The sequence below is a fragment of the Oryx dammah genome, unplaced genomic scaffold (assembly GCF_014754425.2).
Source record: "Oryx dammah isolate SB20612 unplaced genomic scaffold, SCBI_Odam_1.1 HiC_scaffold_19, whole genome shotgun sequence".
Taxonomy (NCBI): domain Eukaryota; kingdom Metazoa; phylum Chordata; class Mammalia; order Artiodactyla; family Bovidae; genus Oryx; species Oryx dammah.
In genome coordinates, this window is record NW_024070203.1 from 38342394 (window position 1) to 38364857 (window position 22464).

Genomic DNA, 22464 nt, shown 5'->3' on the forward strand with positions numbered 1-22464 from the left:
TGGCTGAGAACCCCATATGGCCCTCCTGTGACACGTGGAGGGCCCGGAAGGATGAAGCCATTATCCTATAAAATAAGGCCATCTAGGACATGCAACTTAGATGCTACCTTCCTTAAGCTAATTTGAAAGGTTATTTTGGTAAGTGGTTAGTCTGCACGGCTGGTTTAAGCTATTATCAAGTCCATTCCTGTATTTATTTCCTTGAAAGCCAGAATGAACCTTGAATAAATGAAGACTGACTGCGTAGGCTTTTTAGGAGTAAATTCAATTTATAAATATTTGTTTCATTTGGCACTGGAGATTTCGACTGCTCCTGAGTTTGAATTTTAAAGCAGCTGTGTAGTGAAGCAGCGTGTCTGTAAATAAAATGGCTTTCACGCTCACCTTATTTCCACCCATCTGACCCCTGTTTTTGGAGAAAGTAGATCAGAAAATTCACGGCAGTTAGCGGCCAAGTGAAGAAACCTTTGGCTTCAGCTGACAGCTGTCGCCTGAGCACTGCCGACCTGGAGACCTTCTCAGGTGTTCTGTCTGTAGCTCTGACAGCAAGCAGGAATGCTGTTTACATTTTCTGTAGGCAAAGATCCCCCCCTTGTTGGGGGTGTGTTAGAATAGGACGGGTGGAATCTGAATTTCGATCTGTCTTGGGGTGAGTTCTCAACCGGTGCTGGAGGTGCTGGCCAGCCCTCCAGCCGGCCCCTTTCCCATGCTTATGTGGACGGATGTCAGTAGGATTTATGGCCGGGCCTGTTTATAACATCCCTTTTGAAATTCTTCAACAAGATACTGTTTTTTCAAGTTGGGCAGTATCACACAATGCTTCGTGTGCTTATGAAAGGGAAAAAAATGAGTTAAATTCCAAAGATGTTTAAGATTTTGGACATTTTTCCTATGTGAATTAGTTCTTTATTAGGCCTGTCGATTTAATTAGCATTGGGGAAAAAAAAACCCACTTTCCTGTTTTGATTGTGGAAACATTGTTTAAATCTGTTATTTTCATCTGATACAGAGTCCTTAGTAAGTGTTTGCATAAAGCACAGCATGTTACTTAGTATCCACCACGTGCTTAAACCTGGGATGCAGATGGGTGGGCTTGCTTCCCGTTCCCCCACCTGCTCTGGCCTGCCTGGTCCCAGAAGAGGTCAGGGTGGGGGAGAGGGCTGCAGGGACATTTTGAACTTTATTCTGTTAAAAGTTTCAGTTTTGAACGGTTTGGGTAAAGGTTTTCTGTCTCTACCAAAGAGAACCGTCATCATCTAGAAACTGTCTGTCCAACTAGAGTTTGTTCAAGCAGTCACACAGTGAGTGGTCCATTCCTAGAGCCCAGGGCTGGTGGGTGAACGATGAACCTGTGAGGGGACTTCCTCTGGCGGGGTGAGTGGGGGATGCTGAAGAATGAAAGTCTTCCTTCCGGTCTCTCTCTGGCCTCGTCTGTTCCTGCCGTCAGATTTAAGGAAGTGATGAGTGGTCACACCACTTGCAAGTGGGCCTTCCAGTATTTTTGCCGCCGCTGTCTCCTTCGACACCCCTGTTGCCATTTCCTTGTATGTGGGCCGTAAATATCCAATTTGTACGAAATGACTGATTTTGGTATTTGTATAATCCTCTAGTCAATTTAACTAAGTTGAGCTTTTCACAGCCCTCCGTGCAGCGGCTGCTCATCTGATTACACCGCTCAGGGGAATAAGGTTAAGGGCGGGCTGTTGGTAACCGGAGCATTTCCAGGGCTTTAGTGCAGCAGATGGGCTGCTTGGCGATAGTCATGCATCTGCTGGCCTGCTGTGGCAGCTGCTGCTGCTTCATGTTGTGTTCTTTTGTTCTGTTCCATCCAAGAATGGAACGCGAGGAAGTGTAGTGAATGGATTAATTTAAGGTTAAGGTTAGTGTTTTGCTTGCTTTCTAAGTAACCGATCATAACAATGCTTCTGGTAGAAGCTAATGAGTTTCTCTTAAAGTGAACTAGATTTATAAAATATGGCTCAGTGAGGGGGCTAGATTAGTATTGTTGGTGGAGACCAAATTCAAACACGTAAATTGCTGGCAGGTTTTTTTTTGTTTTTTTCCAATCATTTGTCCCTAATTCTTTGTTTTCTTCCTTCCTCCCCACTACCTCCCGATCCCTTCCAGGACCTCGATCCAGACTTTGCCTGACACTGCAGGGTCCAAGAGAATTAAAGAAATATGGAGTGACATGAAGAAGATTAGTCAGGATTATAGGCTCTGAGGACAAGCCCTCAGTGAAGTGAAGCACAGACGAGCTCCCGCGCTCTGGTCTGGAGGAGCCAGCCGTGTGCTGGGAGAAGATGGCGGATCCAGGAATGATGAGTCTTTTTGGCGAGGACGGGAATATTTTCAATGAGGGCCTCGAAGGCCTGGGCGAATGTGGTTACCCTGAAAACCCCGTGAACCCCATGGGTCAGCAGATGCCTATAGACCAAGGCTTCGCCTCCCTGCAGCCTTCCCTCCACCATCCCTCCACCAACCAGAATCAAAGCAAGCTGACCCACTTCGATCACTATAACCAGTACGAGCCGCAGAAGATGCACCTGATGGACCAGCCCAACAGAATGCTGAGCAATGCCCCCGGGAACGGACTGGCGTCTCCTCACTCGCAGTACCACACCCCTCCCGTCCCCCAGGTCCCCCACGGAGGTGGCGGGGGCGGCGGCGGCGGCGGCCAGATGGGCGTCTACCCGGGCCTGCAGAACGAGAGGCATGGGGGCCAGTCCTTTGTGGACGGCGGCTCCATGTGGGGCCCCCGGGCCGTGCAGGTGCCCGAGCAGATCCGAGCCCCCTACCAGCCGCCGCCGCCGCCGCCTCCTCCACAGCCCCAGCCGGCCCCATCGGGGCCCCCCGGGCAGGGCCACCCCCCGCACCTGCAGCAGCTAGGCGGTTACCTGGCGCGGGGGGACTTCTCCATGCCACAGCACGGCCAGCCGCAGCCGAGGATGGGCCAGTTTCCCCCAGGCCAGGAGGGCTTGAGTCAGGGAAACCCTTTCATCGCTGGCCCCGGGCCGGGCCACCTGTCGCACGGCCCCCCACAGAGCCCCGGGGTGGCCCCGAGCCTGCGCCACGCGGTGCAGCCCTTCCACCACCACCCTCCCACCGCTCTCCATGGGGACTCGGTGGCCCACAGCCCCCGGTTCTCCCCCAACCCCGCTCCGCAAGGGGCCGTGAGGCCGCAGACCCTCACCTTTAGTTCTCGGAGCCAGACAGTCCCCTCACCCACTATAAACAACTCAGGGCAGTACTCCCGCTATCCTTACAGCAACCTAAATCAGGGATTAGTTAACAGTACAGGGATGAACCAGAACCTAGGCCTTACCAATAGCGCTCCCCTGAACCAGTCCGTCCCGAGGTACCCCAGCGCGGTGGGATTCCCGCCCGGCAGCGCCCCAGGACTCCTGCACCAGCAGCCCGTCCACCCCAGCGGCTCACTGAACCAAATGAACGCGCAAACTATGCACCCTTCGCAGCCTCAGGGATCGTACGCCTCCCCGCCTCCCATGTCACCCCTGAAAGCGATGAGCAGCAGCGCGGCGGGCACGCCGCCCCCGCAGGTGCGGCCTGGCAGCGCCCCCATGGACGTGGGCGGCTACCCTAGCATGCCGCACCCGCAGCCCGCTCACCAGCCGCCCGGCGGCGCCCTGGGGCTCGGACCGAGGAGCTTGGGCCCGCGGAGCCTGCCGCCGGCGCGCCCGTTCCTGGGCATGTCCCCGGCCCCGCATCTGAGGCCCAACGGCTGCCCCGGTGTGAGCCTTGCCGACCCGCAGGCCGTCCAGGACCGCCTGCTCCCCGGCCAGCAGCACCCAGGGCCGCAGCCGGCCTTCCAGCAGCTGCCCAGCTGCCCTCCGCTGCAGCCCCACCCAGGCCTGCACCATCAGTCTTCACCCCCGCACCCGCACCACCAGCCTTGGGCGCAGCTCCACCCCTCGCCCCAGAGCACCCCGCAGAAAGTGCCTGTGCCTCAGGTAAGGGGGCGGGGCCTGCCGCCTCTCAGTGACGCACTGCTCTCGCGAGGTTTCCCGTTATCTTTGGGGAACGCTGCTTCACTCCGGGTCCTTTGTTTTCTTGTAAGCTGCTCCAGAATCTCTCTTTTCCCCTCTACTTGTTGTTGTTCAGTCGTATGTGACTGAACGTAGGTAGCCCAGACGTATCCGACTCTTTGTGACCCCATGGACTGCCGCACGTCAGGCTTCCCTATCCTTCACCATCTCCTGGAGTTTGCCCACGTTCATGTTCATTGCATCAGTGATGCCATCCAGCCATCTTATTCTGACACTCTTCACCTTCTGCCCTCAGTCCTTCCCAACATAAGGGACTTTTCCAATAAGTTGTCTGCGTCAGGTGACTAAAATATTGGAACATCAGCTTCAGCATCAGTCCTTCCAGTGAATATTCAGAGTTGATTTCCCTTAAGATTGGCTGGTTTGATCTCCTTACGGTCCAAGGGACTTTCAGGAGTCTTCTCCAACACGAGTTTGAAGGCATCAATTCTTTGGCGTTCTGCCTTTACTGGTCCAGCTCCCACAACCGTATGTGACCACCAGGAAGACCGTAGCCTTGACTATACGGACCTTTATCGGCAGAGTAATGTGTCTGCTTTTCAACATATTGTCTAGGTTTGTTTTCGCTTTCCTGCCAAGAAGTAATCGTTTTCTGATTTCATGGCGGCAGTCACCATCCCATTAGTTGCTTACTCTCTCACTTAGTGGCTTGTGCATTTACCCACTTTTTTAAAAAAAATAAAAAATAAATCTTGAATCCCCCTGCCCTAGGAGTTGTGCTGGAGCTAAGAGTGCGTAGAAAAGCCAAACCTAGGTCCTGCTTGCAAGGAGCTCTGTTCTCATTGCCGGCAGGGAGGTGGATATTGGACCCAAGTGTTTTTCCCTTCTCTTTATTTTTCTATGCTGTTCTCTCTATCCCTCTCTCTGATTTAAAAATACACTGAGCCTTGTGTTCCAGCAATGTTTCTTGTGTTTGTGGTAGTGCCTCCCACCTCTTTTAGGAAATCATTATTTTAAGATAATTTTTATCAATCATATTTTCAGTTCAGTTGCTCAGTCGTGTCCGACTCTTTGCAACCCCATGGATTGCAGCATGCCAGGCCTCCCTGTCCATCACCAACTCCCAGAGTTTACCCAAACTCATGTCCATTGAGTTGGTGATGATTTAATTAAAAATTAAAAATCGTATTTTAATAAATATTAAATTTTATTTTATTGTTATTCTTCGTGCAACATGTGGTCTCCTGAACCAGCTGTTGAATGTTAGTGTGAACTTAACTGGCACCCTGCAGAAAATCATAGTAAACGACAATCCACAGAAAGTGTTAAGTCTCTTAACAGATTTGGATACCTAGCACTGAAAGCAGAGGTCTTCCTTTTTATCAGCTGGGATTTCATCTTACAGAATTTATAAGCAGACAGATTTAGGTTTTAAGCTCTAGTACTCCCAAAGCCATCTTTCCATTATAAGTGTTGGTGTTTGTGCCCTGGATCTAGGAAAAATAAATTAAATGTCTGTACGTACAGAGTATTTGGAGTGCTGTTCAGAAATATGTATTGATCTTCCACTGTGATTGCAGCCCTGAGTGTAGATGGCACAGTGTGATTTTAGAGCTGTAAGGCACAGTGCTTGTTCCTAACGAACTGGTAATCAATTTGGGGAACCATGACCGATATGTGAAAGTATAAATCAGAGGGAAAGACCATGCATGGTTATGCGACAGGTGTCCAGAGAGAGGCAGTGCCTGTTGGTGAGGGTGCTTGGAACCTGGTCAGGACTTAGCCAGGGTTGTGAACTGAGGACGCGTTGCAAGTACATTGGAGGGGGCATGGGCTGTTGAGTTCTCTGCTGGCAGGGCCTGGGCATAGAGGTCTATATTCTGCTGTAAAGAATTTGGACTTCACCAGTGATAATGGACTAGACAGTGCCTGGGCTGGTGGGGGGACCTGGAGATGAGCTGTGAGTCTTGAGCCCAGGCCTTGTGAGGACGGTGTGACCAGGGACTAGGGATTGGGGAATGGGAATGGGAGAGAATGAAGCTACATGCAAGGAAAAGGGTGGGGTCTGGAAGCAGAGCCTTTTAGGGGGCATTGCGGGTGGAGAGGCATTTAGACCAGAGAAGCTTCTGCCTTGGTGGGACTAGGGAAGTGAAGGTCAGGAAGTCTCTGGGGGACCTTAGGACACAGTGGGGGTTTGGGGAAGCTGTGCTTATAGACCTGACACTGGGGATTCTCAGGATGGGTCTTGAGGTCAGGGGGCCACAAGGGCCTCAGCCACCTGGCCTGTGCTCCCCTAGAGAGAGCTGCTTCCCATCCTGGAGCCTCACCTGCAGTGATGGGAACGGGCTCCCAAGACTGGACAGCATGGAGGGAGGGCAGGAGGGCTGTCCACCAGCTGCTGGGGCCTTGGCCCACCTGCGTGGCTCCTAGGGCAGAAAGGAGCTTGACTTAGTTTCCAGGGAGTAGTCCCTTCTTGTTCCCCCAAAGTTTCTTACTGAACATGGGATCTTCTCAGAGCAGTGGCCCTTAGACACCTCCTGGTCCCAGCATCTTCTCTCCTCCCTGGAGGACAAGCACTGTGTAGGGGAGATTGTAATCTCATGCCTGGGTGGAAATTGCTAATCTCCTCTAGCTTTCCCTCATTTTAAGAGCTCAGATGTTTTAACAGAGGTTCAGAGGACATAGATGAGTGTGTGGGCTCTGAGTCCCCTAGTGCCTGGGGTCTGTGCCCTGGCAGATACCGGTGGCCACCAAATGCATTTCCCTGTATCTCCAGCTCCATCCTCTCGAGCACACCATCATAGACTAACCTGGAACTGTTTATGAGGTATGTTAAACAAGTAGATTTGAGGTATTTTTATTATCTAAGTTTAGTTGCCTTTTAAAACATTTTTACATGGTATTTGCTTTTTTCTTTCTCCTCAACTTTGCAGAACCTCTTCAGCTTTTGAAGCACTCAGTTCTGAAAATCATACTAGAGAGGCTTAAAGTCTCAAGATGACCGTAGACTTTGAAATCAGAAGAGTGTTTGAATTACAGCTCTCCTTATTTGCTTGGTGACCTGAGATAATTTCTTACCTTCTCTGAACCTCAGATTCATCATCAGTAAGAGAGGAAAAAGTGCCCATCTCAAAGGGCATTGAGGTCAAGTGGGGTAATATACTTGTATCGTGAGAGTGTGATCTCTAGCCTGTGGTGCATGCTTGCTGTGCTTAGTTGCTCAGTTGTGTCCGACTCTTTGTGACTCCATGAACTGTAGCCCTCCAGGCTCCTCTGTCCATGGGATTCTCTAGGCAAGAACACTGGAGTGAGTGGCCATGCCCTCCTTCAGGGAATCTTCCCAACCCAGGGATTGAACCCAGGTCTGCTGCATTGCAGGCGGCTTCTTTACCGTCTGAGCTACCAAGGAAACCTGTAAATGTCAATTCTCTTCTAGGTTCTACTTTCTGATCTGCTGCAGTGAGAACCTTACTTTGTAATTTGTGTCATTTCACTTGTACTAAATACAGTATAAAGTCACTTTTATTTTTAAAGAACAGGTTACATGTTATGAAATAATGGCCTTAGTTATGAAACAGTAAATTTGACTTGTGCAAATATCACCCCCCTTTTAGCCCATGTTTCTGGGTGTGGTGAGTTTAATGGAGTGGATAGTTCAGTAACCTCAACACCTCTCTCTCCCTGTGACTGACTCACATGCCACTCAAGCAAATCATCTATCTATCTGATTATGTTTTGCTTTAGAACTACTAAAATTATTTTACACTTCATATATGACACAATGGTGATTCAAAACCATGCTGTGTAGCAGGGAAATTACCAAATTAAGTTGAAATGTTGATGTAATTTGCTGAATTAGCACATTCAGATAGGATTATTGACTTTTTTATCTTGAGGGTTTTTTTTTTTTACATTTTAATAGAAGTTATTCTTTTTAGATGTTTCATGGGTAGTGAACAGATATTTTTAAAATTCTATCACATGTTTAAGTATCTTTGAAGATAAGTCTAACTTTATAATGAAGAGTCAGCAAAGGAGAATATTAGAACAGACGCCAGAGTTCATCAGGCCATATGTTCATTGTGTGGACGCAGTCTTTAATGTTAGCTCCAGACTAGCTTGATGATTTGATGATACAACTTAGAGGGGAAGAGAAAACCTAGCTTCTATTTCTTTTCAACAGCTGATTAGGACAGTAGTTTCCCTCTTCATCTCAGACCACCCTCCCTCCTTCCTTCCTATCAATCATTAAATAGTTTATTTATATTTTAATTTTTTTCTTCCACTTTTGTTGAGATATAGTTGACTTACAGCCTTGTATAAAGTGTACACGGAGTATGGTATAATGATTTGATTTACATATGTTATGAAGTGATTGTCAGAATAAGTTTCGTGAGCACCCATCATCTAAGTCCAAAATTAAACAGAAAAAATTTTTTTTTCTTGTGATGAGGCCTCTTAGGCTCTCCCCTCGTATCAGCTTTTACGTATGATATACAGCAGTGTTCATTATGTTCATTATGTTCACACTGTACCCCTGGTACTTATTTATCTTATAACTGGAAGCTTGTACCTTTTACCACCTTCCTCCAATTCCTTCTTCTCTAGCCCCTGCCTCTGGTAACCACAAATCTCGTCTCTTTTTCTATGAATTTTTTTTGTTTGTATTTCAGGTGTAATTGACCTACAGCACTGTAGTGTTAGTTTCTGTTACACGACACGGTGCTTTGAAATATCTATGCATTTCAAACTGGTCACCACAGTAAGTCCAGTTACAATATGTCACCATGCAAAGATGTTAGGTAATCGTGGGCTGTATTCGCCACATTGTATGTTTCACAGCTGTGGCTCATTTGTTTTGTAACTGGGAGTTTGTCCCTGTCAGTCACCCTCACGTATTTCTCTTCCCCTCCACCCACTTCATTCCAACAGACACCTGTGCGTTCTCTGTGTCTGTGACTCTGTTCCTGTTTTGTGATGTTTGTTCATTGGTTTGCCTTTTTTAGATTCCACATGTAAGTAAAATCATATAGTATTTGTCTTTCTCTGCATCTCAGTCCCTTTTACGCGCTTTAAAATTGTTGGTGACTCTAGGATTCTTTCTGTTTTTATTGTTTTTAACACCAAGAACATTTTATACTGCGATATAGCCAATTAACAATGTTGTGATAGTTTGAGGTGAACAGTGAAGGGACTCAGCCATATATAGTTGACTTTCAAGATTCTTTATGTGAGTTTTATGTGTTGATATTTGTTGTCTTAGAAATTTAAAGCAAGGACAGTTTGAAATATTTGTTACTTTCTTGTAAAATGAGTAAAAATAATAAACCATTATGTGTTAACGTTCATCACATCTGTAACTAAAAAGCAGCTGTGTTCCAAGAGAACAAAACCCTCAGTGGCATTGTTTTACCTTTTCTGAGATGTTGCGTTTTAACAGCTGCTTCCTCGTGCAGTCTTCAGGCAAGTCATGAGCCTCTGGCCAAGTCCACGTGCATTTGGAGAGAAAGAGTGTGAGAGGCTTGGTGACATCTCAGTGTCACCTACAAAAAACGCCCTGAGCTCCTGGAGCCCTGCTCTGAGAACCAGCCATGTGGAGGCGGGAGTGTAGACCTTGGAATCTACAATTTCTTGGTAGGAGAACTACCAACTGATTCCTGACCCCACGACCGTGACGACTCCACCTCAGGGCCGCTTGCCTTCTCTCCAGAATGAGGGGTGACCCACCCTCTTGGTTAGAGGCATAGAGAGAGGAGCAATAGTGTCCGTTAGAATCTAACCTGGTGTCAGATGCGCAGTGGGGACTCAAAAGTGACCCTTTCTCGTCAGGCAGGCATTAGAATTGCTTGCTGCGGAGTTGGGGGAATGACCCCACGTGCTCATCATAGGGTTGCATGTGATCAGAGCTGTTGGACTCCCTGCCCTTGGTTCCTGGGAACAGTTCACAGATGCCCAGGCTCCCCATGCTGCTTCCTGGGGGAGAGGTGGAGGGCTTGTTGGGCGGAGGGGGTGCAGGCTGCCTCTGGAAGGCACGCTGTCATGGTGAGCTTGTGTGCTGGAGGGCAGCTCGGCACCCAGTGTTAGGAGGCGAGCTGGGGGCCTGGGAGGGTGTTCTGGTCAGGTGATGTGTCTGCTGAGCTGTGAAGCATCAACTGAGTTGAGTGGAGGGTGGGAAAAGGTAGGCAAGGAGAGAGTTGGAAGGCTAGGAGATATGGGGGCAGAGAGAGAGAGTGAGCCCAGGGCCCTGCATGTCCCCCAGTGTTGCTGGACTCTGGGACCAGGGCCAGGGGGACTTCCCTCTCCCCAGCATGACCCTCAAACCAGGCTCCGTGTCCACGGGTGCACTGGGAAGGTGCAGAGGGACCCAGAACCATCCTTGGGAAGAGGGAGAGAGCGGAGAATGGGGCCAGGTGAACGCTGGTAAGAACTACCCAGAGGGAAAGCTCCGGATATCATTTTTCTCTTGAAGAGCTTGTGGGTTGTCCTACAGGTCACAGGTGAACTTCCGAGTTTCTGAATCATCCTGCTCAAATCTGCAAAGGTGTAGATTCATTGACCCTACTCTGAGGTGGGCAAGTCCTGGTGAGATTTTTAGGATCCTTGTGTGTTTGTGTGTGCACGCTCAGTCATGTCTGAGTCTGTGACCCCATCAGGCTCCTCTGTCCATGAGATTCTCCAGGCGAGAGTACTAGAGTGGGTTGCCATTTCCTCCTCCAGGGGATCTTCCTGACCTACTGTTTGAACCTGTATCTCTTGCATCTCCTGCATTGGCAGGCGGGTTCTTTACCACTATGCCACCTCGGAAGCCCCACTGTGCCCTTAGAACAAGTATGTTTTGAATGCATTTGTGCTTCTCTCATTAATTTGGTCCTGAAATACAGTCATGGTGAAGGAGCACAGAAGCAGAATGCATCTTTAAAGGACCACTTAGATTGAGGTGATGGATAATAACTCCTGTGTCCTAATTTTCCCATGGGAGATTAAAAAGGATCCAAAAGAATCAGTGGTGCAGCTTTCCCATTCTGTCTTTCTGTGATATGTTATGAATAGCTTAAAAAAAAAAAAAAAAAAGCCTTTCTGGGAAACTCTTTTCCTGGTAAATGTCAAATAGAGAAATCCTCTCAGTTCACCCGGTAAACAACAGAATTGCAGACACAAGCAGAGTAATTGGCAACTACTAAATACATTTCATGGAAAAAGTGGGCCCGCATCTTTTACCTCATTTATGAAAACTGTGGTCAGGAGTAGAGAAAAGGACCGTTTTCATTGAGAGTGATGTGTCTCTGTGAATACCACTCTGGACAGACTTACACTTTGACACCCCTGATGATGTCTGGTGGAGGTGGGGAAACAGATCAGGTCCAAAGAAAACGCGTATTTGACCTGAGTGGCGCCCGGGGCCTATGGTCAGTATGTCCGCACTGAGAGGCACACAGGGTCAGGCCTGCTAGAGTAGCTGTCCTGCTGAGCCCACCCCCTTCCCCAGGCACTGGTTTCAGACACCTGGGGTTAGGGCAGCCACCCCCTCCCTGATTGTTCCCAGTAACCCCCTGTCTTTCATGAAGACTGAAGGTGTCTCTTCTGACCACCCCATCCGTATATTTTACTGCTCAGTGAGCACCACCTGCATTTCCCCTGAGCACAGCTGGTTTATTCCGGAGGCCAGCGATTCAGGGGGTTAAGATGGAAAATGCCAAGCGTAGACTTAGAGCAAAGAAAACGTTCTACCCCATCTGTCCTTTTACCCCACACTCTGAAAGCATGAAATGAGCCGAATGCTAAATGGTAGGTAGCCTTGCCTCTGAGCGGCTTTTATTTTCTACAAGGGTATTGTTTTCTGCGTCTCTCAGAACCACCATAGATAACGAGAAGTTCGTTTTTAAATTGACTTTATGGATCAGCCTGCGTATGATCCATCTGCTAACTGTCCCAAGCAGCTAGTGAATTTTCTTAACTTTTAAGAAGCCACTTTTAGATACTGCTTTTTTAAGTTGTACCTTGGTTGCTTTCATTCAGCTCCATCAAAGAAACATTTATAGAGCGATTGTTAGGTGCCGCACACTATGTTAAGGACAAGGTTGGTGGTGTGGCGGGAGGCAAGGAGAAGGCCAAGGCCTTCACTGAGGTGGATAGGGAGTTTTGTCATTGAGGTGCAATCTCCTGGACATCATTTCTTTGTGTACTTACTATGTTCTAGATTACTGCTGTCCAACTGAAATACAATAGGAGCAGTGAATGCTAGCCACATGTGTTATTTTAAATTTTCTAGTCACTACATTAAAAAAAGAAATGATATATTAGTATTATGTATTTAATTAACCAGATATATCCAGGATATTATTCCAACACACATTCAGAATAAATAATTACTAACAGGGTATTTTACACACTATTTGAGATGTAGGATATATTTACAGGCAGAGCCCATCCACGTTTGTATCTGCATAAAGCAAACCAGTAGTCCATGTGGATGGTAGCCGCCATATTGAACACTGCAGTGCTATACTCTTTCCAGTGCAGCTGCTTCCGGTTATCTTGGAAAACAAGTCAAGAGTGTAAGAAACTAATGCACATGTAAATAAATTTAAAATTGTTTAGTCTAATAATGACAGCCTCCAGTACAGGTATCAGCACCCTCATCGTAAAGTTGGGAAATTAGTAACTTTTTTAAAGGTATAAACGGTACGTGTATTGTTGCAGGTGTGTGTGTGTGTGTGTGTGTGTGTGTGTGTGTCTGTATGTGTTTGTGTGCAGTATTAGTATCAGTTCCTAAAAAGATAGATTATCAAAGTGAAATTTCCTTTATTTGGACTTCAGAGAAAGCTGTCTTTCTACTTTATTGTAAAATAATGTAAAAATAACCTGTTTCTCAGAAAGATGAGTTATAGCCGTTTTTAAGATTTTAGTTTCAAGTGGTTTGGGGATACTTTTCATAGTTACTTTCTCCTGCCTTCTCCTTTAACTTGTCTTTGCCCCTCTGTGTCTAATGCTTGTTTCTTTATGAAATTGGTCCCTCGTTTTCACTATCAGGCATGCACTGCCACTCTTCCACCCCCACCCTTTTATTCTCCTTTCACCTTTTCTTCTCTGCTGGTCTTTCTTTTTCGTTTTATCATTTGTTCAGAAAGGCAGTCTCTGGCACTGCAGAGAGGTAGTTGGCTGGGGAAGGAGAGCTGGGAGAAGGCTCAGGGGGACAATTAGGAGAAGAGCATTGCTGGTCCTGACTTGGAGAATTTACCTTAATCTTGACATCTCAATATCAGTCTCTGTCCTCCGCAGTTACAGCTGTCAGTCTGCAGATAATCTCTAGGTAACCACGGGGAGCTGACCCTTATTCTGTCCTTGTTACTGGCTGCATGCAGCTCTTTATCAGCGAAGGAAGTCAGTAGCAAACTTGTGCTTTTGCCTTGCGAAACCTTAGTAGGTGATGGTGCATCACCATGAGGGAGGTTTCATTTTTTTTTCTTCACTTACTGTTAACAAAACAACAGAGAACCTTCTAGGGCCTGGCCATGGCACTGGGTCCGGCAAACTTAAAGGAAGTTGGCAAAATGCTAAGCTATCAGCAGCACTTGAAAAAGTTAAAAAGTCAGCACAGAGGCGCTTATGGTTCTACTAGCTTGTGCTCTGGTTTGGGTTGAGTGATGAGATGATGATCTCGTAAGACTGAGTGCTGCTGCTGCTGCTAAGTAGCTTCAGTCGTGTCTGACTCTGTGCGACCCCATATCCTTAATTCTTCTTTCAGTGATTGAATTAAAATCAGCAACCCTGGCAGTCACTTGAAGGAAACACGTCATGTCGGTGCCCATTTGTGAAGAGCATGGTGTTCGTGATCTGCTTTTATAGTGTTTTTGGTCTCTTCTCTGTTGCCTACTGTGTTTAACTCTAGACCACTGCGTATCATTGATTGCAGGAGAATTCTTAGACTTGAACGCTAACCGGGTGGAAGCAAAATCAGTTGTTTTAAGTTGTAAGGAAGAGGTATTAATCTTGAGAGCTGTTTTGTTCTGTTTGTTTGCTTTGGTCATGGGTATCAAGTGCTGGAGTGAAGGATATTGAAGGCAGTGCAAGTGGTGGTGGTGGAAAAACCTGGTTAAGAGTTCCTGTAATGCTGTTCACTTGTGCTTGCCTCCCTGGCCATGGTCTGGCTGGACAGGTGGGCAGTATTAGCATAAGAATCCCATCCCCAGGGAAAAGAAAAAAAGAATCCCATCCTCTCTCCCTGAGATAGGCTATGAAGCCCCTGCCTCTTGCTTATTGTAGAGTGTTACAAGCATCGCAGGGTGGATCTCCCTGTGACTGGCTCTGTGTGTGTGTGTGTTAAGTCACTTTAGTCGTGTCCGACTTTGCAGCCCCATGGACTGTGGCCTGCCAGTCTCCTCTGTCCATGGGATTCTCCAGGCAAGAATACTGGAGTGGGTTGTCATGCTTTTCTCTAGGGGATCTTCCCTACTAGTGATTAGGCAGTGACTTTTCAGATCATCCTTTCCCCAGATGTTAATGAAATGATATTTCTGGATATACTTTTTAATGAAGGGATGGTATATAGACTTAAAGTTCTTATCGAAAATAGGAATACTTGAAGTTAAAGTTCAGTTTTTAGGTCAGGCTCCTAGATGGACTTGTACAATGTGAACATTCTCTTTAACTAAGAAAAAAAATTATATAAAATTGTGAGATTATTCAGATGTGCACTTCCCTGGTGGTTCAGATGGTAAAGAATCTGCCTGCAGTGTGGGAGACCTTGGTTCGATCCCTGCATTGCGAAGATCCCCTGGAGGAGGGCATAGCAACTCGTTCCAGTATTCTTGCCTGGAGGATCCCCATGGATAGAGGAACCTGGCAGGCTACAGTCCACAGAGTCGCAAAATCAGACATTACTGAGCGACTAAACACATGATGTATTTGTTTCCACTGTTAATGCAGAAAATACCTCAAGGGGCTTCCCTGGCAGGCCAGTGGCTGAGACTTCACCTTCCAGTGCAGAGGGCGCAGGTTCAACCCCCGGTGGGGACGCTAATATCCCACATGCCTTGTGGCAAAAAAACACCCAAAACATAAAATAGAAGTAATATTACAACACTTAAAAAGTGGTCCACATCAAAAAATCTTAAAAAAACAAAAAGAAGAAGAAAAAAAGAAAGCCCTCAAAATGTCAGTGTGAAGAAGTGGCCAAACTTGAGTCGTACCGTAGAAGTGGCTAGAAATGGACAGTGGGAACTTAGGGAGAATCTGCCTTCATCCTGGCATTTTGCCATTACTGCGCCCCTCTGCAGTTTGACCTGGGCGTGGCCGTGGGCAGCAGGGGCACTGGGACAGTTACCGCTGTGATGTGCTGCTGCTGCTTTAAGTCGACCTCTTACTAAGCTCACTGTTTCTGGCTCTCCTCATGCTGCAAGGACATTTTCACGAACCCATGAGATGCATGGAGGTGTGCCGGGGCTTAAAGGAGATAAGCGAGAGTTCTTTAGGGAAAAAGTGTGGTGATTTGGTGAAGACTTCGGTAGCATTTTATCTTTATCAGCTATTCCTCCCAATGACTGAGATCTTTTTCACTTTAACCGCATTACCTCAGACTCTGAGGGTGCTAACAGGGTGCCCTCATCTTCTGTGCTGGGGTCAGAGGCCACAGTGGTTGGTGTGCTCAGCATCTTAGACTCAGCCTCTGACTCCTCCTGGCATCTGTCTGCCTTGGAAATGATGGTGGAAGACCTAGCCTAGGAAGGAAACCTCCCAGGGTTTGATTTTGGAAAAGGTCTGTTCTTAGTAGAGCTGAGCATAAAGCTCACAGATTTAGTTTTTGCAAGCAATTTGAAAACCAGTACTTTCTTATAAATAGTGTGCTTCCCTGGTGGCTCAGACGGTAAAGAATCTGCCTGCAATTGGGGAGAGCCCCGTTTGATCCCTGGATTGGGGAGGTACCCTGGAGAAGGAAACAGCAACCCACTCCAGTGTTCTTGCCTGGTGAATCACATGGACAGAGGAGCCTGGTGGGCTGCGGTCCATGGGGTCGCAAAGAGTCAGATATGACTGAATGACTGATAACTTCTTATAAATAAAGTCTCTAAGCTAGGGTGTCATTGGTGAAGGAAAAAATAACCAAAAAACCCAGTAAGAAACTAGTCATTTATAGAGCAAAAATGAGCCAAATGTGACAAGCTCGTGTTTCCTTTGTTGCAGACTTGAGTGGTCATCCTTTCCATGCTGTGCCAACTTAGATGCTAGAATAATAATTCATATTAAACATAAATATAGTTCCAAGAGTAAGTTAATGGGAAGAGGTGTCAGCTTACTTGTTTCATCCAGAGTTTACCTCCTCATTGTTTAGATGCTTCACACCTGCTCTTGGGTTTCATAGCCCCACCAGGCTCCCTGGTGGGGAGAGGGTGCTAGGGTGGGGGGAGGTTGTGGTGGGGGCTGGGGAGGGGGGAAGGTGGCGTACAGGGAGGAGGAGCTCTGAAGACCATGGGCTTCAGGACACAGGAGTTGTATTTGACTCTCGCTTCTCCAGTGTTTTGCTTAGTAAAATTTTGACTTAGCCCAAAATTGGACACGTCCCTAAACATTAGTTTCCTGAGGATAATATTTGTACCAATTGCACAAGATTATTGTGAGGATTAAAGAAGATTATGGCTGTAAACTTTTTAGCATAGTAGATAGCATGCAGTTAAGTCCCCAACTAGTGTTAACTATTTTATTGTAACTTTTGTAAATGTAGTCACTGAAATGAGCTCTCAGAATTTTTCTCCCCATTGTCTACTCTTTCATCTTAAAGTAGAAAACCGTTCCCTTATTTTGTAAAATAGAACATTGTGTTTCAGTGTCTTAACACCCAAGATATCAGATTCTCCATAAAGCAAATGCAAATTGATAATATTTTTAGGGGGAGGGGGCAAAAATTGCTACCACTTTACGGTATTTCTTTTTAATTGAATCTCAGGGAAATGGGATTATTGTTGCCATTTAGTCACTAATTCACCTGACTCTTGCGACCCCATGAACTCTATAGCCCACCAGGCTCTTCTGTCCATGGGATTTCCCAGGCAAGAGTACTGAAGTGGGTTGCCATGTCCTTTTCCAGGGGATCTTCCTGACCCAGGGATCAAGCCCTCATCTCCTGCGTTGACGGGCAGTCTTTACCACTGAGTCTCCAGGGAAAGCCCAGGAAATTGGATACTGTAGATAAAAGACTGACTGCCTTCTCAGTGTTGAACTTCTTCTCAGTTGTAACCAAGGTTAAAGCCATCACTTGGCGATCAGCACCTTGAGGCTGCTGGGGTGAAGCCAGTATCCTGTTTTGTGTTGTGAGGAAAGTTGACTAGTGTTCCCTCCAGCATCCAAGCGGTTAACCCTGAACTCTGTTTACACCTATATATAGTAAGTCTTGACCTGGTTAAATACAAATGTAAACTTACAGCTGTTAACCATACTTGAAGCGATCCTCTTCACCCTGTCACCCTGGCCCATATCTTACTGTGTCTCCACCTTAGGCTCTGACCCACCTTGAGCTGCAGTGTTGAGTTTATTTGGTGAATGTGTACCAGTCGCCAAGGAGGAGCACTGCCTGAAGCTCTGAATGTGACTTCATGTTTTACAGAGAAACAATCACAAAATAATTTGTTGTAGTTTGACTTAGTAGCTGGGTTTTAAAAGCCTTGCCTAAGAAGGTGATTCACATTTTAGAGTATGTGAGGTCTGCAACTTTGGTGACGGTTTTTATGCAACTCCTAACACTGCAGCCACTTTTTGAAGTTTGCTATTTTGAGCTGTGAAACTTTAGAGCCCCGAAGAGGCTGGAGCCCCAGTCTTGTTTTTCAGGAAAGATCACAGCTGCATCTTAGCTCCCATTTGGTGATAAGGAAGAAGCCCTTGGCATATCATCTTCAAGCTTTATGCACCGCAGTTTTTTACATTTTATACAAGTATTGGTTGAAAAATGAGATAGGAAAAAAGTAAACGTAAAACCTGTTGATTATTATCTAATGTCCAGATATAATGTGTTTCTACAGTATCACGTGCACAATGTGTATACATATTACTTTTTTGAACCATATTCTACAACTTTTGTGTAAAATGATGTGCTCCCTTCACATTTGTTTGTTGTTGTTTAGTTGCTAAGTTGTGTCCGACTTTTGCGACCCCTTGGACTATAGCCGGCCAGGCTCCTCTGTCCATGGGATTTCTCAGACAAAAATACTGGAGTGAGTTGCCATTTCCTACTCCAGGGGATCTTCCTGATCCAGGGATCGAACTTGCTTCTCTTGCGTCTCCTGAATTGGAAGGCAGATTCTTTACCACCTAGCCACCTGGGAAGCCCTCCCTTCACGTTGTGGAAATATTTACTGTAGAGTGGCTGCAATCCAGGCGTGTCATATTCTTTCATTTAATTCATTGTTTAAGGGGGGAAAGTCTCTAAGTATATTTAGCTGTGTACCGAAGTTTGTCAGAAAGTAGTACTTTCCAAATTATTTTTGCAAGAAAGTTTGCCATGTTTTTGGATAGCTCATGGTAACCTATTGGTAGAAAATGTCTAGCCTAGTGGTGTCTGTGGACTTGCGTTGAGGCTGAGAATTGTCACTCTCCTCTCTGTCCGGTACAGAAGCCACCAGCCATGTGGGGACCCTGAGCGTCTGAAAAGAGGAGAGTGAGACTCAGGCACGTAAAATTTAATTTAATTTAAATATAAATAGCCATATGTGGCTAGTGACAGGCATGTTGGAAAGCTCAGTGTGTTTAACCAAACAAGGCAAATTATTTAAATCACAGGAAAATAAGATGTAGCGCATAGACCTAGAAAGGGCAGTGTTTTGTTCGGTGCGTAGCTGGTGTCAGCTTTGAATTTCTGCTGCTGTTCTCTCACCTCTCACCACGTGGGTCTGGCTAGATGGTGAGATGATATGATGACAGAGAGCCCCACACGCACGGTGATGCCGATGAGGTTCGCCTCGTGATCCTTGGAGTAAATCTTCGCTGCGTACCTGCCAATTGTCGCTCAACACGGTGTGGTCTCTTCAGCGATGTGAGGAGAGCATCTTGTTTTCAAGTATAAGTGCTCTTTTAGAAAGCTGTTGTCTAAATTTTCTTCCCAAAGATGTTCCAGTCGAAAGTACTTGGTATAAGATGTGTGCTGTTACTTGTTCTGTTAGTTGAAAAGCTGTTCCTACAGTTGGTAAAATTTTTTTCCCTTGAAAAAGGTTTTTTACAGTTTTCTGTTAAATTTGATATTGAACTGTAAAATTTCAGTCTCCTCGTTCCTGGAAGAAGAAGCTGCTGGCTGTGTGCTGACCATCAGCCCTGCAGGGTGTGTGTACTCGTGCCTCGGGGTGGGCATGTGTACCCGTGTGGATCTCTTGATCCAAGACCCTAGGCCTTCGTTTGGCACTGAAGACAAACAGAAACTTGAGTTGTTTTAAGATGTTACTTTAGGGCAAATTAGTTCTATCCTAAGATTAATATTGTTCTCAAATTTTCTAATGTATGGTTAGTGGCAGAGGGTAAATGGAATCAATGGAAATCTAGGCTATAGTCCTTAGTCAGTATTTCTCCAAAAAGGATTTGAGACATTTTGACAAAATGTGTGTGTGTGTGTGTGTATGTGTGTGAAATAGAAACAGGAAATTGGGTTCTGAAATGGAGACCAAGGAAGCTTGCTAATTACAGCCTCAGCTGCTGGGCTGGGCATCCTGGTGAGTGGACAGAGGGAAGCTGGAGAGGTGATCACTCTCATCATCAGAAAGAAGGAATTTTTTTTTTTTCCTCCTCAGAGATTTGTGTGTGTGTGTGTGTGTGGCATGAAATCCTGAGAGAAACTTTTGCTTGGTGTATTTTATACGTAGGAGGTGTTGATGGGCATCACAAATACTTTCTTGACAAGAGTAGTCTTATAACACGTGTGGAGATAGTTTTGGTTTCTCTGGTTGTTTTTCATCTTCTGCTTCCTCCCTTGACCCTGGATGGTTCCACCCCAGGTGGTGGCACTCAGGACCACAGGACACAGGCTGTCCTGTGGGGGCTGGGTTGCTGTGGCCCAAGGATGCCTGAGATGATGGGTTTCACATCTGAGGTATCTCCACATTTCGAGACTTCTGGTCTGTTAATTAGGTCATGGATAGGCTTTTGACAGATTATTTGACAGAAGATTGTTCAGTTGTTTAGGTAGTCAGGAATCTAAATTATTATCAGTATCTTCAGTGCCACTGAATTATTTATTTTATATTTATTTGTGTTTGGCTGTGCTGGGTCTTTGTTGCTGCAGTTGGGCTTTCTCTAGTTGTGGTGTGGCTCTTGGGCTCAGTATTGTAGCTCCTGGGCTCCCGAGCACAGGCTTGGTAGTTGTGGCTCACGGCCTTAGTTGCTGCATGGCATGTGGGATCCTCCCGGACCAGAGATCAAACCTGTGTCTTCTGTCTTGGCAGGCAGGTTCTTAACCACTGGACTGAAAGGGAAGTCCCTGAATTATTCATTTTTAAATAGTGAATTCTATATCCATGAGTCTCAACTCAATTAAAAAAAAAAAAAAAGAGTCCAAAGCACTAATTTGTATCTTAATGGTGGAAAGCCAGAGCCCTATTCTTTAGAAACCAGATAAGAGGGTTATCCGATGAACATTATGTCTTGAAAGTTGGGTTCCTAGTAGGCATTGTCACCTGGATGGAAATCTCTCACCTGCTGCTGGCATTTGGGAGCATAAAAATGGTTGTGGGAAAATCCAGAATTTCCTTTAGAAACAAAGCCAGTTAAGTAGTCAAGACTCCAGAGCAGCTTTGCCCAGTGGAATTTTCTGGCGGATGAAAGTGTTTTACGCACTGTCCATTATGGTAGCCTGTAGACATGTTGGTTACAGACACTTAAACCGTGGCTGGTGTGACTGAACAGGTAAATTTTATCTAACTTTAAGTAATTTAAATGCCACATTCGGCCGGTGACTACTGCATCCAACAGAGCAATTGTAGAGTCGTAATTGATAAGGCAGAAGCATTCAAAGTGTTTTGTTCCCTACAAGAATTTTGAAACAAAAAACTTTCAAAAATTCTAGGTTTTTTTTTTTAAAGTTCAAATAAATACATTAAAAAGTGTTTGCCTGCATGACTGTCACCACTAAACAGGCGTTTACCCCGGCACTGCCCGCTTTGATATTTGTTAGTGGAACTCTTTGCTGCCAAGACTCTCCTGCCCTGGAGGTGACACTGAGCAGAACACCCCAGTAGAGTAAAGGGAGCAAGTCTTGTACATGCCTGGCGGAAGCCAGTATAACCTGTGCAGAGGCCCTGGGGCAGGAGTGTGCTTGGAACGCTTGAGGGCGGCAAAGAAGCCAGTGTGTTTGGACTGGAGGGAGGGAGGGATAGGAACTTCGGTTCAGTTCAGTTCAGTTCAGTCACTCAGTCGTGTCTGACTCTTTGCGACCCCGTGAATTGCAGCACGCCAGGCCTCCCTGTCCATCACCATCTTCCGGAGTTCACTCAGACTCACGTCCATCGAGTCGGTGATGCCATCCAGCCATCTCATCCTCTGTCGTCCCCTTCTCCTCCTGCCCCCAATCCCTCCCAGCATCAGAGTCTTTTCCAATGAGTCAACTCTTCACATGAGGTGGCCCAAGTACTGGAGTTTCAGCTTTAGCATCATTCCTTCCAAAGAAATCCCAGGGCTGATCTCCTTTAGGATGGACCGGTTGGATCTCCTTGCAGTCCAAGGGACTGTCAGGAGTCTTCTCCAACACCACAGTTCAAAAGCATCAATTCTTCGGCACTCAGCCTTCTTCACAGTCCAACTCTCACATCCATACATGACCACAGGAAAAACCATAGCCTTGACTAGACGGACCTTTGTTGGCAAAGTAATAGAAGAGTAAATAAAGCAGGGGTTGGGGTGGTTTTAGATCAAGCAGGGTGTTGTGAGCTATGCTGAGGAGTTCTGAGTGTTACCACGAGTGAGATGGCGAGCTGTTGAAGGGTTTTGCGCTTGAGAGTGGCACGAGGTGCTGGTGTGTCAGCAGGCTCACTCCGTGCGTCTCTGAGAAATAGGTAGAGGGCGGATGCGGTCACACAAAGAGGCCGTTGATCAGGCAAGATGCAGTGGTGGTCTGGACTAGGGCGCTGGCGTTAGAAAGTGACAGTTTGTGCCAGTGGATTGGAAATGGGGTTTGAGAGAATGAGAGCCATCATGGTTCTGACTGGAGCAGTTGGGGGATCTGAAGATACAGGTTAGTGCAAGAAACTCAGGTTTAGTTTGGACATGTTAGTGTGGAGGTGCTCCTAGACTCCAGTTCAGATAGGTAGTTGGATACGGGAATCTGGGGATGAGTTTAACAGTTATAATTGTATAAATGTTGTTGTTGTTTAGTCGCTAAGTTGTGTTTGACTCTCTTGCGACCCCATGGACTGAAGCCCACCAGGCTCCTCGGTCCATGGAATTCTGGCAAGTATACTAGAGTGGGTTGCCATTTGCTTCTCCAGGGGAT

General features: G+C 46.4%; 1 protein-coding gene across 3 annotated transcripts in view; it reads left to right on the forward strand.

The window, feature by feature from the left end:
* CHD7 (chromodomain helicase DNA binding protein 7) overlaps nucleotides 1-22464 on the forward strand; it is a 192568-nt gene that overhangs the window by 61280 nt on the left and 108824 nt on the right. For 2 of the 3 annotated variants that reach the window (XM_040261278.1, XM_040261280.1), the window contains exon 2: nucleotides 2128-3971. In XM_040261278.1, coding sequence (XP_040117212.1) covers nucleotides 2304-3971 — 1668 coding nt within the window. In that variant the 5' untranslated portion in view covers nucleotides 2128-2303. Of the gene's footprint in view, nucleotides 1-1602; nucleotides 3972-22464 lie in introns of those variants that run through there. The other variant, XM_040261279.1, reaches the window with a different exon arrangement.